Source organism: Hippocampus comes, unplaced genomic scaffold (genome assembly GCF_001891065.2).
Source record: "Hippocampus comes isolate QL1 unplaced genomic scaffold, H_comes_QL1_v1.1 scaffold154, whole genome shotgun sequence".
Classification (NCBI taxonomy): domain Eukaryota; kingdom Metazoa; phylum Chordata; class Actinopteri; order Syngnathiformes; family Syngnathidae; genus Hippocampus; species Hippocampus comes.
In genome coordinates this window covers 581,589-598,956 of record NW_017806278.1, presented here as the reverse complement: position 1 = coordinate 598,956, position 17,368 = coordinate 581,589, and the positions used below count along the sequence as shown (strand labels likewise).

The following is a 17,368-nucleotide window of genomic DNA, read 5'->3' as shown; positions in this document are numbered from 1 at the left end:
CTCTGATGCCTTTTTTTTTTTGTCAGTACAGCATTCCAACGTCTGTGATGTTTAAATTTACTCATTTGAGGTGAGATGGAACCTATTTTGTAATCTCAGATAGGTTTTTTTCCGAGGTTTCTTCATTAAATAAAGTCCACTCTATCTTTCTACTCCAAGCATAGAACACGCTTGTCTTTTTACTCCCAGCAACTGTAGTACAGCATAATGGTCGCAAGGTGGTGATATGATTTGTAATGTGTGCCGTGTGGATTTGGCCTGTAAATCCAGACGCGACGCTATTCTATTTATTTGGTGCAGAAAGAAAGTACATTTGGCTCATGATAATAACCAGCCCAGAGATGCCAATTCAATCTGTAAACATGTTGGAGTTCTGGAGTTTGGGAATTTACTGTGATATGTCGCACTTGAATGACATCACGGTCAACTGAACTTCATTCGTATGGAGGGACGCACTAGAGTGGTGATCTTTTGAATGATATATCGGCCTGTCGTGTGTATTATAGATTCATTGGATTTTATTTCGTTGCCTTATTTCAGCCACATTATAGTGCAGAGAGCTATAGGAAACATTGAGTCTCACACTGCAACGTGAAAAGGCCTCATACTTTTTTTGTGGATTTGCAATGGCATGCAGGACAAAAATATTACATCAATATGACAATTTTGAGTGTATTGCTTTTTTGTAAAATAGGTTCTTGCATTTAACGTTGGTTTCTTGTTCAGCAATGTTTTTTGTTTTGTTTTTTTAATGCCACCGAGTCTGTGTATATAAGTATGTGGTTATTTTCTTATTTGCTTTAAACCGTTTGCTGTTGGGTTATAGTGGGTCTTTTATACATGCGTTGAAATATGTATTATCCAAAATGAAGCATCTATATATTCAGCATGTATTTTGTGCATGTTTAAAATAGCATTTTTGTCATACATCACGTTAGGAAGTGCGTGGACCTCTGTGTGCCCCCCCCCCCCCACCCCCACTATTATTTAAGTTGCTCATCCCTGCATTAGAATGTACAGCAGCTACAGCGTTGCCAGTCCGATTTTACACTAGCAGGATGTTCCCCTTTACGCGTATTACCTAGAAGTGCAGTTTCCCTGGCGACAAGTCGCGCGCCTTGGAGGAGATCATGTGGCTGCAAGTAATATACGTAAGAGTTTTGTTCTTTCTGTATTTCGTCCACCAACCGGAGATGTTGGAACGGAGCTCCATGAACTACACTTCGGAGAACCTCACCAACACTTTGTTCACGTCCAAGTTGAGCGCCGCTGCTGACATATGCGTGGGACTTGCCATCCTCTCAGTGGGTACGTGCATCATCACCCCTTTTATTTATTTCACATTAAAGCAATTTAGATTTGACAATTGTCGTGACGGTATCATTGCTGCTCATAACAATGTTTGAGAGTTGTATCAATTTATCACATTTGGTGGAAATTTGATTTTTCTCTGGTGTTAGTCTTTGTGCAATTTGACTGTTTTTGTCATTTTTTTTAAATGAAGATTGAAACGTCAATTCCTCAAGTGATAGTGTAGCCTATTTATCATGTGACAAATATATTTTTTGTATCTGTCATACTCTATAAAGCCTATACGGGCGTTTTGTTGGCCAAGGGGGGGTTGAACAAACTGTTAACATCAGGGCTGCTAATGATTGTGGCACACATGATTTGAAGATAATTATTTCTTAATGCCCCCCACCCTACACTGCATCAATGCACTTGAATTAGAAAATGGATTTTCTTCTTTTTTTTTAATGTTGGTCCTAGATTATTCAGACAAAAACTGAACACTTAATCAGGGCAGTGTATGTGTTTGTGAGAGAGGTTGGCAACCGCTGTGCTGTACTGAAAAAATATCCAAAACCTCATGGACTAATCAACCTCCACTCAACTTTCATTACATTAGCGTCGACCCAATAGCAGTTGTGGCAACCCCTGAAGTGGACTGCAATTGGCTGGTGATCAATCCAGGGCACATCAATCAAGCCATGGACAGATGGGCGATATGTTCTTCTTAAAAGAAATATATATAATAATAATAATTATAAGTGAAATGTAATCTGTTTCTGATTGCCCCAGTGTTGCTATCAGCGATGGGTAACGGCATAGTTCTGGTGATCTGCTACCGCCGCCGCAAGAAGATGGTGGGCTCCGAGCTTCTGTGCGTCAACCTGGCCGTGGTGGACTTCCTGAGCTGCATTTGCTTCTACCCGCTCTCCATCCTGTCGTCCTTCCACCACGCGTGGCTGGGGAAATCTCTCACGTGCATCTACTACGGCCTTGGCTGCTATATCTTTGGCCTGTGCAGCATGTTCACCATCGCCGCCATCAGCTTCATCCGCTGTGTTAAAACGTGCTACAGCTTGGTTTATGGTGGGTATTTTGTCTCGATTTAACGTAATAAGATGTCATGACCTTTGCAGTTATACTGTACATGGTGGACGAATGGTTTGCATTTCCCAAGTTTTGAATCTTAATATTGAGTGTGATTAATTTCTCAGCAGGTATTGTGTCTTTTTTTTCCACAGCCCTGAAACGAACTCTTGCTTTTTCAGTTGATTATAATAACCTTGATAAGGACTGGCTGTACAGAAAGCGGAGGAATGGATCTTTCAAGAGCAGTTTTTTTCCTTTTTTGCAGCCGCATGGCTGGAGACCGCCAACATCAGGCTGGTGTGCTGCGTCATTTGGCTGGTGGCGACAGTGTGGTCCAGCTTCCCTCTCTTCGGCTGGGGCGAGTACGTCCCCGAGCCCTACGGACTGTCCTGCACCATCGCCTGGCGAGGCTACCACACCTCGGCCAAGGACGCCTTCTACGTCATCTGCTCCTTCGTGTGCTTTACGCTGCTTCCCGTCTTGATCATCGTGATGTCCCATTGCCAGATCCTCTACAAGGTGTCCCGCTTCTCCTATTCTCTGTCGGCGCAAGGCATCCAAAATAACCTGCGGCGTGCTGAGAAACGACTCTCCATGGTGAGCCCTTTGTATTGTTTCATGGCACCCGTTTTATAGCGGAAGTCTTATAGTACACAAGCAAACAAAAATCCTGAAATAATTATGTTTCAATTTATTTGCAAATCAACCAATTTGAAGTGTTTGGGCCTGTTTAATCAAACATCACAGAAATACAGGGCTTGCTCTCTTTCAAAGTAATAAACTTTGCAATTACATTTTTAAAAATGGCCGTGTGTTGGCTGCGTGAACTGTTCTGTCTGACTTACATGCGCATATGCGTTATCATTGCCTCTGTTAGCATTAACCTTAAGCGAGTACACTAAAGCTAGGCTAGTTTTAAATACACATGTAAAGTTTCGTCTAATCGTAAACTTAAACTGAGGGTGGCAATAAACGGCTGGAAGAATATTTATTGATTCTGTCTGCCTCTATACAAGCTCTTGCAAGTCAAAGCATAGGAAAAAAAAAAACTCATCCTCAAGACAGCTCGTATCTAAAACTCATATAAGGGGGCACAACTGTATATTGAATGAAAATTCCAAATATTCCAAATGTATTTGCAGCTAGTCAGAAAGAAATGATTGATCTCTACAGTTTCAGTTACAGATCATCAAACCTCACATTGAAATGTTCAATCTACTTTCCATACAAACACACTGTATTATTCACTTTTCTCAACTATAATTTCTCATTCACAGACGCTCGGCATGATATCTTTTGTTGTCACTTAAAAAAGCCGTTCCTTTGCACTTCATTATTTCCAATGTCATTTCCTTCTCTCCATTTCCTCCCCCAGATGTTTTTCTGCATAAGTCTCGGCTTTGTCATCGCCTGGGCGCCGTATGCCATTGTGTCCTTCCTCTTCATATTCCACAAGGAGAACCACTACATGGCTCCCGAGGGCTTTGTTTTCCCCACCCTCTTTGCCAAAAGTTCCCACATCTATAACCCGTTTATTTACTTCTACTTCAACAAGACCTTCCAGAAGGAGCTCAGGTCCCTGCTGGCCTCTTTCTTTCCCAAAATGGGAGCGAATCGGGTCGGTGTCCATGCCGCTTCGAGCCACCCGGCTCCCGGCCCCGTCTACATCCAGCTCCAGGAGAGAGGCCCCATCCGTAAGGCGTTTGCTTCATCTCGTGGTCCGACGCGGGGCAAAAGCACAGGCAAAGGCAGTAAAGGCACCAGCGGTAACTACGTCCAGGAAAGACTGGTGCACACCTGCTGGGGGTCCACGTCAAAGAACCCCACCATTCTCTTTGAAAAATAAAGCTGAAAACTATTCTTTGCCTGCCTGTGAGAGCTCCATCTAGACAAAGCAAAGGCCCCTAAGACGCAAAGACAGCAGTGACATCACCTTTCAAGTGTATAGAACCAGTCAGTGAATTCATTCGGCGTAATTGACACCCTTTTTCTCACATTCCCTTTCAGCGCAAGGTGCGGTGTTACTTCTTTGGGTGAGTCACAGATGTGTGCACTGGCAGATTAGGTCCGGGTTACATGAATTGATTAATTCCTTTCTTTGGAGTTTCAACACAACAAGAGAGACGCACGATATTGATCATACACACATTGTAGCCGTCCATCATGTTTGCCGCATACTCATTCGCAGATGCAGCAGGGGAACCCGGATGCCAAGGGGGTAGCAGCCGCCCGCTCAGTTCGTCGGTCTTGGTTTGGTTGGGTGCATTTGTGAAACTGCAGTGGCACAAGTGATCTGCCAGGCTGATCTCAAGATGCGTGGCTCGCTTTAGGAGGGCCCTGGTGTCGTCCTTAATGTGGTCCTTTTCACTTGCAGGCACATTAGACATTTACATCAGTCCTACGATGTTTAAATGGTTGTGACATTGTACGACTGTAAGCTGTTGTTGACTGTGTTGTGGAATTGTCGTCTCCTTGAGGTGTGTGGTTCAAAAAAAAGATCTGTGAGACATGTATGCATGACAGACTTACTACTATTACAAACTACGAATGTACCAAGTGCTGTATTACTGTACTCTGATGTTTTTTGTGTTGTGCTTGTCTTCACGTTTCCATGTGGTTGCATACGGCTTACTGTATATGTTCTTTAAAAAAAAAAAAAAGATCTGAAATGGGAATATTTATTTATTTAATATATCATCTACAACATAAGAAATACAACGTGTATTTTTTTTTAGCTAAAACAGTCATTTAAGTTGGACCCAATATAAAATATAAATTATTGACATATATGGCCATGCATGTTTTTGGAATGTGGCAGGAAACCGGAGTACCCGGGAATACCCACACAGGCCGGTGGAGAAATGCAGGGCCCGGAATCAAACCAGGGACCTCTGCTCTGTGAGGCGGATGTGCTAACCAATTACCACCGTACCGCCCTTCACCAAATGTGTTCTTCTATTTGTACTGTACACACACACACGCACATGCACACACACACACGCACTCAATCATTGAGTTCTGAAAAGTAACCGGACAGTCTTTTGCACCCGCAAATCTGCAAAGGCTGCACTCCGGAGAGATGTGGAAGCGAAACGGCAATATAAGTGTTTCCCGACTGACAAAGCGTGAAAGTGTGACGTGATGGTGAAAAAAAGTGTAGCCATTAACACAACACTGGAGCTGATTCGTTACACCTCCTAATCAGCAATCCAATAATTTCTTGACTTACCTTGAAGAAAGAAACATATCAAACAGATACGTCAAACTCTATCATAAAACTGTTGCAGCTGATTTTGGGGTGAGAGGCAGATTTGACCGAGGGACCAATACGTACTTGTACCAATACCATACTTGATCAATAAAGATCATTCCAATGATTCCAATTCAGTGAACCAGCCGAGGATGTATTGTCCACCTTTCACCCAAAGTCAGCTGGGATAGGCTCCAGTTCTCGGTGTCGAAAAAAGATGGATGCGCCCCTTGTTAGCGTTTAATAAGTCTCACATGGTGATCTGATTATGTAAGGAAGCTGCACCAGTGGAACAAAACAGGGCACGTATCCATGGATAAAGAGAAGGCGGGACAAATTGGGGGGATGGCAACTAGGATCAGACTGGCACCGTCGGACCGGGTCAAGCCCAACCCCCACTGTCCTCTTTTTTTTGTGTGTGTGCCTGCCCGGCCTCCATTGTTACAGTCCTGACCCTCATTAGTACCAGTTAGGGGGAGTTTTGGAAATCTCTTCAGTAATTGCTCATTTGCAAAACCGCCATTGAACTGAGTACTCCCGAGTTCTTTCCCTTCCACTTGCAGAGTGTCAAGCGACCAGCATGGACGCTACGTTTCGTGGAGGCATGGCGATGAGGAGAGGAAGCTACGATGAAGCCGCGGCCTTTCTGCGTCCTGTGAGTACTCTATTGGGGCTGATGTTCTGCGTGACGCAAAGAGGGACGTGTTGGAATGGCATTCGGTTCATTGTGTTTAAAATGAGCAGTTGTCATCAGATGACTTCATTGAGTCGCCAGACATGCTGGAGGTAAACTCGGGCGACGCTTTCATGATGCAAACAAACACAACATTGATGGTTTTGGAGGATATGGAAATAAGCATCGGTGACCTTTTCACCTGTGACCCTGGACAGGATAAATAGTAACAAATGGAAGGGTGGGTGAGTGATGAATGAATAATTCATGTTGGGTGGTGAATGTGAGACCTCACGTTAGTGTAAATGACTTAAGAAACGCTCTCACGGCTTCAGTAATTGTTTTTTGTTTTCTTACAGCACTTCCGAAATATGGCTCAGCGACGTCGCTCCGCCCCGTCATTGGTTTTGGGAAAGGCTTTGGCTATGCCGTGGTCTCCAATCAGGTTAGTGGGACAACATCAAAGCTGTAACTCTTCCGAAACTATCAGAGCGAGGTGTGCAGTCGCAGGAAGTGTGTCATAAAAATGCCGACTTGTAGAAGCATATTCACACCTGACTGAGTGGTCGGTGAATCGCCATATCGTGGGGTCACAGGACATGTCCGGCCCATCCAACATTTAAATGATCAGGAGTCCAAAATTGTTACTTTCATCTAGCCAATTTTACTGTTTAAAAAAAAAAAAAATTAAATTCATTTTTAATACAGATTAAAAAAAACCCATCTATTTTGAACCCCCAGAGCATAAAATTGCCCATCCCTGCTTCAATCTCGAATAAAATGCAATAAAAACAGAATTTTCAGAATTCAAAATGTAACACCGTTCCAATTCATTTGCATTTCTTTAATGTCATACATTTCAGAGATTCATTTACAATGCATGATACACCCACGGTTGTGGTCGAGTGACATTTTTCACGTGTGGGCTACTTCCTTGTGGCTCACTTTCATTTTTCTTTGTTTTTTTTGTTGTTTTTTTTTACAGCAACTTTAAAAAAAAAAGTGTTAACGCAATTGCTTGCGCGAAGACCACCACAAACTTTAGCTGATGACTTTCAATAGTGGGCGAACATAATGACCTTTCTTTTTTTTTTGGAGTGGGGTGAGGGGGCGGGGGACTGAAGTATGCACTTAAAGTCATACTGCATGACATGAAACAATACACACAAAGGAAGGCCAGCTGAGCCCTGGACATATGTAATGGCATAATGGGTGCTTAATACGATCCGGAACTGACCAGTTCCAAATACACGTGCGTCATTCTTCAGTTGCTGTTAAATTTTGAGAGACGTGGGCATTCATTTTCTTTACATTAGTGAGTGCCATTGATGCTACTCACAGTTGTGAGATGAGATATAAAGCAGCCAGTTATCTTGATGGAGCATAATTGACAAGAAGCATTCAGCGGAACATTTTAATCTCGGCCCACTAGAATCTCTTCAGCCCCATTATGCTGTTCTTTCGCGAGCTATGGTGGCTTTTAGTTCTTTTTCTTATTTCCTATTATTCTATAGCGAGCGGCATGGTGGACGAGCGCTTCTTCTTTTTCGCGCCACAATTGTAATGGCAGTCGGAGAAACTAATCGTCCTGCCTTTCACTATACCGTATGCGACCGGCATCAATAGATGAACGCTGTCATCAGGACCGGAATGAGAATAAGTGCTGTGGAAAAAAGGATGGCTGTACGTTTTTGTTGTCCTCACACAAAGGTAAACGCGATCAAAAGTGAGTTTCAGCCACCTGGTTCTCAGTTTGACAAGTTTCGGGCGACAGGGGAGAGCACCGCACGCTCGATGAGTCAGAAGTGTCATCGTTGGTTTCACAGACATTCATATCCAAGAATGCTTCTATTTATGTTGGACCTCCACATTGACTCGAGGCAGCAGCGTTGTTTTAATAAGAGCATCTTATTGACGGTCAGATCAACGTTTAATCCGCGGAATATATGGGGAAAAATGTCAAGTGAGGCGTAAGATAAGCAAGGTAGTCCTTTTGATATTAAAAACGGATGGCGGCCTTCTTTGGTTGTCATTTCGTAGCCGAAATCAATATACAAAGTTTTAAAGCCATGTTAACTTTATATGCCTGCCGCCTATCAAAGTTTCATAAGATTTTACTCGTCCCTATCAGTTCTTCATTGCCGCATGCTACGCTTAGTATGCCATGTACAATAAAAATCTGTCTGTCGCCCCCTCTATCCGTCCCTCCGTCCATCCCATTGTTCTCCTTTAGGCCACTATGAGCTACTGATGCTCGCGTGTGTGCATGTGTGTGTGTGCCTGGTCTCTCTCAGGGAGGAGCCCTCCTGCCGGGTGTCAGTGGAGCACAGTCCCTTCGTCCACGGCCTCACCAGTGAGAACGGAGAGCTGCTGCTGGACGAGTGTGTGCACGTGACGGAGGGCACCAAAACGAGGGAGCGACACCTCTTCCTCTTCAGCGACGTCATCGTCTTCGCGAAGCTCAAGTGAGATGCCCGCCCGTGACGCGAGTCTCATCCGCAACACAGCGACGCACTATAAAACGCTGCAAGTACGCTGAAAATCACTCCCAATTTCCATCTCCAGTGGGTCTTGAAACTCATCCAAACTCATCCAGCGTGACCAAAACCTTGCTGTGCAAATCTGACCTTCGTAACCCATCGCTTCACGTTTATTTCATCGGCCATCAAGTTTGAGCTTGGAACTAACAGAGACGCTTACATAAGTATGGACTGAACCACCAAACCACCAAGTTAAACCACACCCACCACCACATATTTTCCAAAATGATTCATACTCTCTTTCAGTATATCCACATCCCAATTTCGACGTTTATAGTTGAGCAGAAATAGTTGATTTAGATGGAAGTTTCCAGCATCCCTTACAATGCTACGAAAGATTTCCTCAAAATTGTCAGTAGATATGTTTCTCCTTAATTACGGTCCATACAAATCCCATTTACCTTATAATAAATAAGCTGTACAATGAAATTGGTGTACCGCAGGGCAGCCATAATTTATTGAACATATTTTCCACCACACTAAGAATATACTTTTTTTTTTTTTTTAACTGTCATTTCAAACTTGTTTGTGTTCTAATACGGGCATGTTCTATTCATAAGAGTATCAGAATAGGAGAGTGAAAGGGGAAGTCAAGGCAAAATGGGTGTTTTTAGACTTAAATACTCAGAAGGGAATCCCCGCAGAGACCAACCGCCGTTGTTTAGTTCCTCATGACTAAGCAGTGCCAAACTGTTGTTTTCTTCACAAATAATAACAGCGATGTCGTTCAAATGGGCGATTCCTCGCAAGTCGATACACAAACTCAAGAGTCGGTCTCATTCGTTTCACGCTTGAGTCAGAGTGGATGGAAGTTTGGAAGTTCCTCCGTGGGAGGCAAGTCACTCTCATTTCTCGACCACACACTCTGCCCACTGTTCCAGTAGGGACGCCTAACAACGTGTACAGTAATTATTGTAAACAGACTCCGTGGAGGATTTGAATGACATGCTGAGATGTTTTTTTATTGTTAAGTACACTGTAACGTCCTTGTGGATAATCAGAGCCCTTTGTGTTGGGATAATCGCAGCAATTGATTTTCCCGCCTGCTCTCGCGCAGGTCGACATCCAGCTACCGTCTCAAACACAGAGTGAAACTGGAGGACGTGTGGCTTCACAATTTCCAAGATGAGACAGAGCGCGAGGAGGAAACGGCGGAGGACGCGGGTCTCGGCGTGACCCTCGCCGTGGCCTGGGGCCTCACTTTTTGTCTGGTGTGTTTTGGGTGAGTTGAGATTTGTTTTGTACACGGCGTCAACAAAAACAAAAGCGACGCGGCTCTGAACTCGTAGAAACAGTATTCGCGTAAGCTATTTTAATCTTGCTTTAGGAGGAAATGAATCTAGCCGCGAATCAAATATGACATACTGGATTATTATTATTAACATTGTCGATATAATGACGCTATTTATAAAATCAATCATTGAAATCATCCCGACATTGACGGCTATGTTGGCATTGTGCTTTGAATCGATCCCACTCGCCGCTGTTTGTTAAGCTGTGTCAGAGACAAAATCGATCTTTATTTGTTTAGCTCGTGGGGCACCGTCTTCGTCTCCTTTGACCGCAAAGGCCGCTCCTTCCCTTCCGGTGAAAGTCTCATCAGGCGGGATCTATTGACGAGGACGACGCAGCGCACTTTTGTCAGCGGCTTAATGCGCTTTTGATGTATACATACTTCCCTTTAAGTTTGTTGATGGAAAATTCATTTCATGGAAGTTTTTATTCAATTTTAACTTTCATTATTCTAAACAGTTCATATATTTTCGTGGACACAGCCCTCGAGCCATCCATCCATCCATCCATCCATCCATCCATCCATCCATCCATCCATCCATCCATCCATCCATCCATCCATCCATCCATCCATCATGCATCCATCACGTCCCACGTATCATTTCGAGGCCACTGGCAGCTCACTTGTGACCCAAATGCTTGCGGAAGACAACCAAATCATGTGATCTGTGGTTCTCCGAAAAATAAGGAAACGGCAAAGAGAAAGTACGCTCGGCGACATCACAAGACAAAAATGTTGCAAACGAGCATTGCTGTAAGTGTCGGTCAAACCGATTCCCCTTTGCGGAGTTTCTGTGAAAAGACTGCCGCTTCTAATAAAGTACCGTGTCACGTAAAGTGAGGGCCGACAAAAGCATTTTCACTCACGGTGGCAGCACTTCAACACAATGTCACGGAAATAACACGAAACAATTTGAGTATGTGCTAGTTATCAGTGAGTTAACTGTGGTTGCACTTTTAGCTCATTTGTGCTAACGCTGCAGCTCCGTTGACCTTTTGATGCAAAGGTGGTAACCTGGTTGCCCAATCAGAGAGGCTGCTTGGTGTGAGGGCCCGTTACGATGTCAATTAGCTGCTTTGCACTCTGGAAAAAAAAAAGACAAAGAATTTACTGTGTTATATTTGACACTTCATGACTGCTGAGGCATTTCAGAGACCCAACAGCAAAAAGTGAATTTCCCACAATCTGTCCCTTTGAGTAAAACGATCAACCAATAGCTAGCGTTCCACTCCGTCAATTATGCAGCTGACGTGGGCTCAAAGCCCACCAGTTCAAAAGGTGTGGGCACCTGCCACTTTCCACGGATGGACTGCAAAGAGCAAGCAAGGGGGAAGTGGAGGTTGCTCGGTCGGGGGACGCCGTGACGCCTCTTCCTGTTCCCATGACTGACTTGAGTTACACTTTCCACCGCGTCAAAACAGTCCCGTGACAGCTCGCGCTGTCTCAATTCTTCATTTGATTGTTGCGGCGCGGATTAGAAAGTCGCAGTCATGTTGTCATTTTGCCTTACAGTTCTCCTGAGGTGAAGGCACGCTGGTTCAACACCCTCCAAAGGTACGAGACTCCGACGGGTTTTCCACATCTCCGATGCTGTTTTGTTTCGGATGCTTACAAAAAGACAACTAATGACATCATAGAACAAAATATGACATGTCAATATCTTTCGGGTGACTTATTTAACATGAGTTTTATTTGGCTGCAAGAAATCAGATGATTGTGGCTAGGAAATTTGGACCTCCCTCACATGGTCCCGCAAGGCAAATTAATGGAGGCCTGGAAGCATCCCTCTCAGAAATTATACATTTGAATTGGTTTTAATTTACATTGATGTGTTAATTTTTTCTTCTTTGCAGTAAAAGCAAAGAGGCAAAAGCCAGGGCCGGTTGTGCTTCTTGTCCAGACATCCTCATGAAGGTATTAGGTGGCATCACTCCAGTAAGTAGTGTTACTGTCCTTACAGAATGAAAAAGCTTCACTTCACAGCTCTGTCTGATCATTTCTTTGTGTATCATTTAGACTAAAACTCTCATTGGAGGCGGCATGGAACAATTTGTCAGCTTTGATGTAAGTAAAAACCTTTTTTATTTTTGCGTTCCATTTCACCTCGTTGTCGCGCCGTGCATCCAAAGTGATTTTACATTGTTACGGTTTCACACTTAAGGTTTAAGTGGCCCACCGTAGGCAACCGTAACCATAACTACCAATAATGTCTTAAATTTTAATCCATTATCTCCAACCCTTTTAGAAACCTAAAATGACTGCGCCAGGATTCTACATATGAGATGTCTTAAAAGATAGAACTAATGTTCTCTTTATGTAACGTGTTTTAATGACAAGGCTCGACTTTGCACGTCGGATTTAACTGAGCGTCAGTTAGTCAAAGCGCGCGTCCTGCTTCTTGCGCAATAGAACGTGATTGGACTCACAAGTACAGACCTCGAACAAGTCTTTTCTTTCAAACTATAATGTCCAAAACTTTAAATTGGTTCTTAGTTTGAGTCAGTGACGATTATTCATTGCCACTGCGGTAGGTACTACGACTGAGGTTTTTGGCTGGAAAGAAATAACCCCACCCCCCCATGTGCATTCTGAAGTTCCTCTTTTATACTCAATAACCGTTTTATTTTGTTGTCAGGGAGATGTAAATACTTCGGCAGTGTCCCAGTTGTTGAATAACCAAGAGGACAAGCTGATGCAGACGCTGGGTGAGTTGAGAGCAACTTCCCCTTTTTTTGCAAGTCTTCCCTCAATGGCAAGTGCGCAACAAGGGAGGGGCCCCGCAAAGAGTGCCATATGTGCGGTGGCACGAAAGCAAAGTTGAAAACCACATTTGCACAGAGGGAGGAAATAGACAAGTGCAAAAAAAAAAAAAAAAAGGCTCTCGGTCACAATGGCACGCCTCACGCACGGCGCACTTAGAATGAGTTGAGTGTCACCGAAGTGCGGACGTCGGTCAAGCTGATGGATGGCACATTATTGATCCCGGCAGAAACGAAATGGAACTTGGTGAGAAAGCTGACGAAGGGCTCGAGTTTCATCAGCAAAGCGGCTCAATCAGACGCCAAAACTCAGCTTTTTGGACGGCCCCTCTGCAAAGTGTGCCCAGATGACAACTCGCTCCCTAAACCCATCACAGTAAGTCATTTGTTTGACTCGAAAGTCTTTGGGCTCAGTGCTGGCCATTTGTGTCCACTTTGATGGAAGAAGAAAAAAAAATGTCTGTTTTAATGCAAATGTAATGAAACTTTCCAAGTATTATTTTTATCAGATTTTTAAAGTTCCAATTTCCGCTGCTGTAAAAGCAAAATACTGTTTACATTCGATTGTACCTGTCAGGGTGCATCGTGGCCACTGGAAATGCATCTAAATATATTTTTCAATTCCTTGCGATTGAATTCTACAAACAGGGATTTTTTTTCATGTTATTTTTATCCAATGACAAAATTTATCCATTTTTGAACAGGGGAGAAATTTTCTAACCTTTTTTTTTTAAATTCAGTTAATTAATCTGTTGTCCAGGTTGCGTAATTAGCACAAGAAATCACCCAGGCACATGTAATTGGATGCTTTGTCTTGAAATGCCATTCCCAACTACACGACAATGTTGACACGGTTAATCTCATTTCAATTCCTTTGGCCAGGAGATGCTTGTGTTGCTGAGGAAAAGGGGGCCGTCCACAGAGGGGGTGTTTCGGAAGCCGTGCAACAACAAGAACATGAGGGACGTCCGGGACAGGCTCAACAACGGCCTGGAAGTGGACATGAAGTCGCAGCCTGTCGCTTTGCTGGTCGGGTTGCTCAAAGTATGTGCCTTTTCTGACTTCACGTTTCATTATCTTAAGCGGTGTCACTTTATTTTGTTTTGTTACCTCGCCTTACCATGCGGGGTGATATTTCAGGTCAAATGAACGCGAGAGCCTCTATGCATAAACTGTACAAGGAAAAAAAAACGTTGTACTTTCCGAGCGACTTTACAATGTACTTCTCCTTTTGCATAACTGCTTTAATTTCCCATAAAAATGTCGATTTCCGCATGCATGATGTGCACCACTCTGGTCTAAATACTGCCTGTCGTTGTTGCTTTTAGAGTTTTCTAAAAGAACTCCCTGGGAGCCTGCTGGTGTGTGACCTTTACAAAGAGTGGATGGCGGCTCTGCAGAGGGAAGAGAGCCAGCAGAGAGAGCGAGCACTCAGAAGGTGGGCTCATGAGTCTCACTGGCATCATGACATCAGTCCTGGGATTAATGGCGCGTTTTCAGAAATTTGATTTGTATTCGTAACTAACATCCAATTTGTTGGCTTTCTTGCCTGTTTTTGTTTTTCCAACCTCGTTCCTCTTCATCAGTGTGGTCGACAAGCTACCCAGGCCCAACAAGGTCCTCCTACAGCACCTGGCCTGCGTCCTCTATCACATCCTCGACAATGCTGACGACAACAAGATGGACGCCTATAACCTCGCGGTTTGCATTGCCCCGACCTTGCTGCAGATGGAGGTCACACCGCTTGATGACCAGAAAGAAATGATGAAAAAGGTAGTTCTTGATTGGCGTGGTGCAAGAAACCTTGGCATGGTTTGATATTTATTTTATTTTTTTTTATGCTGCAGGTCACAGCGCTCACTCAGTTCCTGATTGAACACTGTGAGATCCTTGGAGAGAATATCCCACACCTCCTGGATACTGATGAAGGTGCGCAAGCAAAATAAAGAATATTGAAGAGTCTTCAAACTGCTAGCCAGATACCAAGAAAGAAACAAAATCTAGCTAGCATTGGCTTTGGCTTTGATGCCATCAAAACATCTTCCCATAGCTTTGCTAATGTTGCCAAGTGACAACCAAAAAAGTAAAATTAGCTAACAGGCCAAAAAACTTAGCCGTATGTTTTTTTTTTTTTTTTCTGGTTAGATGGTTACTTTTTTAATACAATCAAGAGATGACATCAAAGTATTATTCTAAATAAGACCAGGAGGAGAACATGTTCTCTGGTTCATATTTTGCCTTATAATTCCCCAACATCCAGGGATTTTGTCATTGGAGAAGTGAGAAAATAATTTACAAATACATTTTGGAATATCAAATAAAATGCTTGAGGTGCTTAAGAGGGGGTTGATAAAGAAGTAGAACGTGAGCTCGAAAACTTTTCAAATGTCAGGAACAAAAGTAAAATGCCATCATTGCACTTAAGTCCTTAAGCAAAGTACTTACCGGTAAACACATCTGCACGCTCATTAACAGAGCATCTGTTTTGCAGATTCCGTGTCCTCGCAGCATCACGACTCAGCGTATGACAGCACCGATCCAGATGGGGACGGGGAGGCCGGCGGAAGCGGTTCGTCGCCCTCACTCAGCCTCAGCGTCACCATTTCCACATGCTCATCCGACGCGATTTTCGATTCCAAGCCCGCCTTCAACCGTCGCTGCTCCGAGCCCATCATCCTGCCCCCGGTGGACGTGGTGAACCTCTGCGCCCATTCCCGGAGCCATGACGACTGCTCTGTTGAGAACTTTACGGAGCAGCCTTTGAAAAAGCGAGTCTCTGAGGGCTCCTGGCAGCGGCCCGGTTTGTGTTTTTCAAAACTGAGCAGCATCGGCCGATTTAGCGACACCGGGAATCAAATGATGGGCTGCTCCAGCTCTTCCCTCGAGAGCGCCGCATCCAACCAATCCGAGGGCTCCGTGTTCACCAGCTCCCCGGCCGGCTCGCCGCCGTGCTCCAGGAGAACGAGCCAGAGCATCGCGGCCCCTGCGGGGCCTCAGCAGGACTCAACCTGGTTGAATTCAGATGAGATGAAGCGTTCACACTCATTGAGGGCCGCCTGTAAGGTTCTGATGCGCACCAGGAGTTTAGGAGGCTTCGGCAGAAACAGTCTGAAGAAGGAGCGCCAGAACGAAAAGCCCTTCCCTTGCGAAACTCTCCGGGAGGACTCGCAAAGCGAAGCGGTCTCGCCGGCCGAGCCCAGGCGCCGCCCCCTGTCAGCCATCGAGGTGTTCAGACAGATAGACAGTCGGCTGGCCTGCAGCCCGCCTTCATACGAGCAGGCGTTGCACAGCGCGCTTCTTGCTCCGCAGTACGGTTCCATGACAGTACACGACGCCATAGCTCTAGAGAGAGGATCCCGACCGTCTTCTGGGAATTATTCCTCCTCGTCGAGCTACTTCCAAAACCGTCGCACCGACAGTTGCACGCAAGAGACACAAGAGAGTCTAGAGCACAGGCTGGTCTTCCGCCAGAGGGCCATGTCCGAGTCGGTGTCCGCAGCGGGTCAACGGGAGGCCGCGTCACGACGATGCAGCCAGCCGGTGTTTGAGGAATTTCCATATGCTAAAGAGTCCTACGTTTGAGCGGCCATCAAACGGCTGCGCATAAATGACTTCTACTCACCCCATCTCTTCAAGGCTCGAAACACGTAGCTTCAAAGCCACTTTGCGCGTTCTACTTTTGGCCGGAATTTCATTCCCTTCCCATAATTGTGCCTCAGCAGAACAATGTGCGCCCAATTGCTCCCCTCACGGTTCAATCATTTTGTACTATGACATAACTCTTGACAGCGTCATGACAAAAGGGGCTGTGTTTCTAGGCTACTGTCATTCTGCCTCCGGTTGAACTCAGATGGAGGAATGTATGTACAATGCAAGTTGTTTATTCTCTGAATTCCAGATACAATTATGTGAATATCACATATGTATATATGTATGAATACTGTACATGCCATTCTTGAGTCGTACTATTACAGAGTACAAATGTATTGGTAGATATTTAGTCTATCAAAAAAAAAAATGAAGCTATGACAAGTCTGTCTGTTTTGAATGTAATATTGAATGCAGTGCTGTGCCAAAGTCTTTGGCCACCACAAGGTGTGTGTTCACATTCTCATGTATAGTCCATCTTCTTGCTCGCTCTACACAAGTAATCGTGTGAGAAATAAAAGTGCACTGCAAAGGAAGGTGACACTAAATACGTCCCAATTTAATCTTTTTTTCTGCTTGTCGAGAGACAGATGATCATGTCTAGTCATTTTTGCACTGCTAAACAACACGATGTTAATGGCCTCAGAATTTTGCACTGCACTGTATATAAATACAGAAGTGAGTTGCAGCAAGTATGTTTTTTTGCTTTGTTGTAATGGGCTTCTTATTCCACGACATTAAATCACACTGTGGACGATGAGAGTCCTTGATTTGTAAAATGAAAAAGAACGGTCTGAGTGGAACTTTTTTGGCATTTTTGCGTTT

At 44.3% G+C, this 17,368-nt stretch overlaps 2 protein-coding genes across 4 annotated transcripts; both read left to right on the top strand.

Moving 5' to 3' along the window:
* Window positions 1–252: 252 nt before the first annotated feature.
* opn8c (opsin 8, group member c) lies at window positions 253–4,875 on the top strand. Of its 2 annotated transcripts, none has more exons than XM_019857873.1 (4): window positions 253–1,308; window positions 2,083–2,376; window positions 2,645–2,976; window positions 3,755–4,875. In XM_019857873.1, exons 1-4 carry the CDS (start codon window positions 1,131–1,133, stop codon window positions 4,223–4,225), a joined length of 1,275 nt encoding a protein of 424 aa, XP_019713432.1. In that variant the 5' UTR covers window positions 253–1,130; the 3' UTR covers window positions 4,226–4,875. The 2 variants fall into 2 exon arrangements, with proteins under 2 accessions (XP_019713432.1, XP_019713433.1); XM_019857874.1 differs by having other exon boundaries at window positions 1,910–2,376.
* Window positions 4,876–6,069: 1,194 nt separating this feature from the next.
* Window positions 6,070–17,303, top strand: tagapb (T cell activation RhoGTPase activating protein b). 2 transcript variants are annotated; one of them, XM_019857859.1, is made up of 15 exons: window positions 6,071–6,284; window positions 6,662–6,747; window positions 8,597–8,767; window positions 9,900–10,064; window positions 11,649–11,690; window positions 11,990–12,071; window positions 12,153–12,200; window positions 12,772–12,841; window positions 13,126–13,271; window positions 13,778–13,939; window positions 14,224–14,333; window positions 14,482–14,668; window positions 14,743–14,824; window positions 15,387–16,481; window positions 16,519–17,303. In XM_019857859.1, the coding sequence occupies exons 1-14, from the start codon at window positions 6,210–6,212 to the stop codon at window positions 16,475–16,477; spliced, it is 2,517 nt and encodes an 838-aa protein (XP_019713418.1). In that variant the 5' UTR covers window positions 6,071–6,209; the 3' UTR covers window positions 16,478–16,481; window positions 16,519–17,303. The 2 variants fall into 2 exon arrangements, with proteins under 2 accessions (XP_019713417.1, XP_019713418.1); XM_019857858.1 differs by having other exon boundaries at window positions 6,070–6,284; window positions 15,387–17,303.
* Window positions 17,304–17,368: the final 65 nt, after the last annotated feature.

Excerpts from the sequence above, each read along its gene's own strand:
- opn8c (XM_019857873.1), top strand. The coding sequence starts at position 1,131 with ATGTGGCTGCAAGTAATATACGTAAGAGTTTTGTTCTTTCTGTATTTC. Across the intron at positions 1,309-2,082 it reads ACTTGCCATCCTCTCAGTGG|TGTTGCTATCAGCGATGGGT; the intron begins GTACGTGCATCA and ends TGATTGCCCCAG. Across the intron at positions 2,377-2,644 it reads GTGCTACAGCTTGGTTTATG|CCGCATGGCTGGAGACCGCC; the intron begins GTGGGTATTTTG and ends CCTTTTTTGCAG.
- tagapb (XM_019857858.1), top strand. The coding sequence starts at position 6,210 with ATGGACGCTACGTTTCGTGGAGGCATGGCGATGAGGAGAGGAAGCTAC. Across the intron at positions 12,201-12,771 it reads AACAATTTGTCAGCTTTGAT|GGAGATGTAAATACTTCGGC; the intron begins GTAAGTAAAAAC and ends TTTTGTTGTCAG. Across the intron at positions 13,940-14,223 it reads TGCTGGTCGGGTTGCTCAAA|AGTTTTCTAAAAGAACTCCC; the intron begins GTATGTGCCTTT and ends TGTTGCTTTTAG.